The sequence below is a fragment of the Notolepis coatsorum genome (assembly GCF_963971535.1).
Source record: "Notolepis coatsorum genome assembly, chromosome: 16".
Lineage (NCBI taxonomy): Eukaryota > Metazoa > Chordata > Actinopteri > Aulopiformes > Paralepididae > Notolepis > Notolepis coatsorum.
This window is the reverse complement of record NC_140180.1, coordinates 1165515-1171176: the sequence shown is the minus strand read 5'-3', so window position 1 is coordinate 1171176 and position 5662 is coordinate 1165515. Positions and strand designations below refer to the sequence as shown.

The following is a 5662-nucleotide window of genomic DNA, read 5'->3' as shown; positions in this document are numbered from 1 at the left end:
TTAATTCGGCATGATTATACAAAATGGCCGCCCGCTGCCATTGATTCCGAGGCTCTAGTCAAAACAAAGGACTTCCCCGGCTTCTTCTACCCCTTTCTCGTCGCGATCAGCCCTCGCATGGGATAGCGTCGGCGCCAGGCCATGTGAGCGGATCGGAGCGTGAGCGGCGCGGGGAGCGGAGCGGGCGGTTTTGACGTGAGCGAGGAGTAGGTTTTAAAATGGGTCGGCGCGACGTCCGGAGCGAGAGTTCTCCTCCGCTCCAATCCACTCCAGGTCGCTCACACAGTGGTTTAACACTGATGTTAATATACATGTAGTACAATGCCAAAGCAACAGATGGCGATGTACAAACATGAAGGCCATTTTCAACCAATGAGAATTGAGAAGGGTGAACCTGTGATATCCTGTTCAGGCTTTGTCACTCACAGGATGTTAGAAAAGTATCGACGCCATTGTTGTTGTCGTTAGCTTACATGCTAACGTTAATGGCAGCGACCATAGCATTGTGGCTCGGCTAACTATCATCGCTTAATGGAGCTAGTGAATGGATAAACAACGTTATTTAACATTGCAGAATGGGTACAATTACAATGCGGCTCAATACAAACAATTGTTAAGGGGCCCAGGGGGTGTAGACTGTTGTAGTTTGAGCTAATTTACACCATGCTCCAAAAAAAAAAAAAAAAAAAAAAGCCGAGCGATCTGGCGCGGGGAGCGCTCGATTCAAGGTGAGCGGTGAGGGAGCGGAGAGCGACTTGGGGGCGGGGTCAACATGAGCGATTAGCGGAGCGGACCAAGCTTTAAAGAGCGAAGAGCGGATTTCTCGGCCGCGCCGATCCGCTCACGTGGCCTGGTCGGCGCCAGAACTTCATTGGCTACAAAAGGTGGTCAATCATTTTCGCCATCAGAGGTGACCGGTCCGTTCAGGCCCCCGTCACAACCGGACGTCGTCACTCGTCCGAATGGCTACTCGTCAAATGACGCTCGTCGGATGTCGCGTCTTGTAACTCGAGACTGGAAGCACGCAATAGGTCGAGAGCAAGTTGACGAGAGCGGTGTCGATCGAACGGCGGGAAGTTTAACTTTCCAAACAATGTATTGATTGATGATCGGGAGAAACGTGGCCCGGAGCCGTCCGATGTTTAACACTCTCAGTGCCAGCGACGAGAAACCTCGTTTAGTTCATGCCAACCGTTGACATTCCAGTGATCGATATTTGGAATGGCAATCAGGAATTGGAATAATCTTTTTGGAGAACATCTGATCTGAGGTAAGGAATCTATTTTACCAGTCTTGGGATAATCAGAGCTGTTTTCACAGATATATCAACGTGTCCCGTATGTGTGTGTGTGTGTGCGATCAGGAAATAAGATAATCGATTTTTCAGCCCGCTTCTATAGCGTGCATAGGTACACATATACTATCGATAATCTAGCGTTTATTTGAAAACGATTCATAAATAGGCCCGAAAAATGACAACGTGTTTTGTGTATTCCAGTGTATTCCAGTAAAGGGGCGATTCGTGTGGAATCTTTATTTTTTTCTGAAACTTTCAAAATGGTATAAAACGGAAATGAAGCGATTACAAAACAATCCGTTTCGACAATGGTGACTGCAAACAAGTCATTGATAAGCGACGGGCGTATTAGACACATAGCCATAATTTAAGATATAGTTTATGCGTTCACAAATATGATCGCTCGGTCATTGAATAGAGCGCTGGCACGCAACGGGGTACCTAGGCACGGCACTGCTGGCACGTAAAGTGTTAAAGAGGTTTTAACAATAACTTGTTTCAATTGTCCAAAGAATTCTGAAAAAAGGATGAAAAAGCCCCCATTAGAAAAGTTATTTTGTACCCTGGTGTGTATGTTTGTGTGTCTGTGTTTGTGTGTGTGTGTCTGTGTGTGTGTGTGTGTGTATAGTAGTCAGTGGACCAGGCAGACGTCCAGGATGCAGAACTTGGCGCGGCAGGTGGGACAGGGGACCTGACTGGACAGCCAGGTGTCTGGTCTCTGCTGGTCCTGTCTGCTGGCGAACCACCGACCCAGACAAGACAAACACCACATAGGTCTGCAGTAACACTGCTGGCAGTCTGACTCACTGCTGTCCACTCCTAGAGGAGAGGAGGAGAGAGGAGAGGAGAGGAGAGGAGAGGAGAGAGGAGAGAGGAGAGGAAGAGAGAGGAGAGGAGAGGAGAGAGGAGGAGAGGAGAAGAGCAGAGAGGAGAAGAGCGGAGAGGAGGAGAGAGAAGAGGAGAGGAGAGGAGAGGAGAGGGGAGGGGAGAGAGAAGAGAAGAGAGGAGGGGAGGAGAGGAGAAGAGGGAGGAGAGGAGAGGAGAGGAGAAGAGAGAGAAGAGGAGAGGAGAAGAGCAGAGAGGAGAGAAGAGGAGAAGAGGAGAGAGGAGAGGAGAGAGAAGAGGAGAGTAGCAGAAAGGAGAGGAGAGGGGAGGGGAGGAGAGGTGAGGAGAGGAGAGGGGAGTAGAGGAGGAGAGGGGAGAGGAGAGAGAAGAGAGGAGGGGAGAGAGGAGGAGAGAGGAGAAGAGAAGAGGAGGAGAAGAGAGGAGGAGAGGAGAGAGAGGGAGAGAGAAGAGAGAAGAGGAGAGAGAAGAGAGGAGAAGAAAGAGAAGACGAGAAAAGGAGAGGTTTATTAATCTTGGGGATTACAGTACATTGTTGTTAATAATAGCAATGCACGGAAGATAATGTACAAAGGAAGTATAAATAACAACATTAAAGATGAAGAATAGAACAATATAATAACATAAAGACATGAGACATTTAAGCCCAGATCCATTCTACAGAACTACTGCATGAGAGAGAGAGAGGGAGGGAGAGAGAGAGAGAGAGAGAGAGAGAGAGAGAGAGAGAGAGAGAGACAGAAAATGGGTATGAACATTAAGCAAACTTCACATAAGTTAAATACCAGCTAAATTAAACGGTTCTAGAATCATGTTAAAACCTACTGTACCTTCTTCCTGACAGAATCTGATCAACTTGGTGGCTGCTGGGATCTGCATACAACCAATACAGGCCTCTAGCTCCTAGAGGAGAGGAGAGGAGAGGAGGAGAGGATAGAGAAGAGGAGGAGAGAGGAGAGGATAGGAGGAGAGAGGAGAAGAGAGAATAGGAGAAGAGAAGAGAAGAGGGGAGAGGAGAAGAGAGAGATGAGAGGAGAGGAGAAGACAGGGAAGAGAGGAGATGAGATGAAGGAGAGGAGAGAAGATAAGAGGAAGGAGAGATAGGAGGAAGGAGAGGAGATAAGAGGAAGGAGAGAAGAGAAGAGGAGAAGAGGAAGGAGAGGAGAAGACAGGGAAGAGAGGAGATGAGATGAAAGAGAGGAGGAGAGGAGATGAAGGAGGGGAGATAAGAGGAAGGAGAGGAGATGAAGGAGAGAGAAGAGAAGAGAGGAGGGGAGAAGAGAGGGAGGAGAGGAGAGAAGAGGGAGGAGAGGAGAGAAGAGGAAGGAGAGGAGAAGACATGGAAGAGAGGAGATGAGATGAAGGTGGTGAAAGTAGGGAAGGAGCTGATGGTGTGGCCACGCCCCCGCTTATATAGGAGCGGATGTGGGTGTGGCCATGCGGAGGCAATTAGGTGGTGTGCACATGTGTGTGAGAATGTTTCATTGTTAGAACGGATAAAGGGCAAGTTCCAATAGAGCAGGGCGCTCGCTATACTCATATAACTAGGTTATAGAATAACCTTTCGTTAGTGTGTTAGCTAGCTAGTTGGTTAGTTAGTTCATTAGTTATCTGTCTGCTGGGTAGTTGATGAGGCTGTTAGTGCGTTAGCTAGCTAGTTGGTTAGTTAGTTCATTAGTTACCTGTCCGCTGGGTAGTTGATAATGTTGTTAGTGTGTTAGCTAGCTAGTTGGTTAGTTAGTTCATTAGTTACCTGTCCGCTGGGTAGTTGATGAGGCTGTTAGTGTGTTAGCTAGCTAGTTGGTTAGTTAGTTCATTAGTTACCTGTCCGCTGGGTAGGTGATGAGGCTGTTAGCTAGCTAGTTGGTTAGTTAGTTCATTAGTTACCTGTCCGCTGGGTAGTTGATGAGGCTGTTAGTGTGTTAGCTAGCTAGTTGGTTGGTTAGTTCATTAGTTATCTGTCTGCTGGGTAGTTGATGAGGCTGTTAGTGTGTTAGCTAGCTAGTTGGTTAGTTAGTTCATTAGTTACCTGTCCGCTGGGTAGTTGATAATGTTGTTAGTGTGTTAGCTACCTAGTTGGTTAGTTAGTTCATTAGTTACCTGTCCGCTGGGTAGTTGATGAGGCTGTTAGTGTGTTAGCTAGCTAGTTGGTTGGTTAGTTCATTAGTTACCTGTCCGCTGGGTAGTTGATGAGGCTGTTAGTGTGTTAGCTAGCTAGTTGGTTAGTTAGTTCATTAGTTACCTGTCCGCTGGGTAGGTGATGAGGCTGTTAGCTAGCTAGTTGGTTAGTTAGTTCATTAGTTACCTGTCCGCTGGGTAGGTGATAAGGCGGTTAGTGTGTTAGCTAGCTAGTTGGTTAGTTAGTTCATTAGTTACCTGTCCGCTGGGTAGGTGATAAGGCGGTTAGTGTGTTAGCTAGCTAGTTGGTTAGTTAGTTCATTAGTTACCTGTCCGCTGGGTAGGTGATGAGGCTGTTAGCTAGCTAGTTGGTTAGTTCATTAGTTATATGTCCGCTAGGTAGTTGATAAGGCGGTTAGTGCGTTAGCTAGCTAGTTGGTTAGTTAGTTCATTAGTTACCTGTCCGCTAGGTAGGTGATAATGTTGTTAGTGTGTTAGCTAGCTAGTTGGTTAGTTCATTAGTTACCTGTCCGCTGGGTAGTTGATAAGGCTGTTAGTGTGTTAGCTAGCTAGTTGGTTAGTTAGTTCATTAGTTACCTGTCTGCTGGGTAGGTGATGAGGCTGTTAGTGCGTTAGCTAGCTAGTTGGTTAGTTAGTTCATTAGTTATATGTCCGCTGGGTAGTTGATAATGTTGTTAGTGTGTTAGCTAGCTAGTTGGTTAGTTCATTAGTTATATGTCCGCTGGGTAGTTGATAATGTTGTAGGTAGGTGATGAGGCTGTTAGCTAGCTAGTTGGTTAGTTAGTTCATTAGTTACCTGTCCGCTGGGTAGGTGATGAGGCTGTTAGCTAACTAGTTGGTTAGTTAGTTCATTAGTTACCTGTCCGCTGGGTAGTTGATGAGGCTGTTAGTGTGTTAGCTAGCTAGTTGGTTAGTTAGTTCATTAGTTACCTGTCCGCTGGGTAGTTGATAATGTTGTTAGTGTGTTAGCTAGCTAGTTGGTTAGTTAGTTCATTAGTTATCTGTCTGCTGGGTAGGTGATGAGGCTGTTAGTGTGTTAGCTAGCTAGTTGGTTAGTTAGTTCATTAGTTACCTGTCCGCTGGGTAGTTGATGAGGCTGTTAGTGTGTTAGCTAGCTAGTTGGTTAGTTAGTTCATTAGTTACCTGTCCGCTGGGTAGTTGATAATGTTGTTAGTGTGTTAGCTAGCTAGTTGGTTAGTTCATTAGTTACCCGTCTGCTGGGTAGTTGATGAGGCTGTTAGTGTGTTAGCTAGCTAGTTGGTTAGTTAGTTCATTAGTTACCTGTCTGCTGGGTAGTTGATGAGGCTGTTAGTGTGTTAGCTAGCTAGTTGGTTAGTTAGTTCATTAGTTACCTGTCCGCTGGGTAGGTGATAATGTTGTTAG

General features: G+C 46.4%; 1 protein-coding gene across 1 annotated transcript in view; it reads right to left on the bottom strand.

The window, feature by feature from the left end:
* Positions 1–703: 703 nt before the first annotated feature.
* tmem129 (transmembrane protein 129, E3 ubiquitin protein ligase) overlaps positions 704–5662 on the bottom strand; it is a 19906-nt gene continuing 14947 nt past the window's right edge. Inside the window, exons 6-7 of the mRNA XM_084331840.1 lie at positions 2971–3043; positions 704–2116 (exon numbers count right to left, since the gene is read on the bottom strand). Coding sequence (XP_084187966.1) covers positions 1929–2116; positions 2971–3043 — 261 coding nt within the window. The 3' untranslated portion in view covers positions 704–1928. The remainder of the gene's footprint in view (positions 2117–2970; positions 3044–5662) is intronic.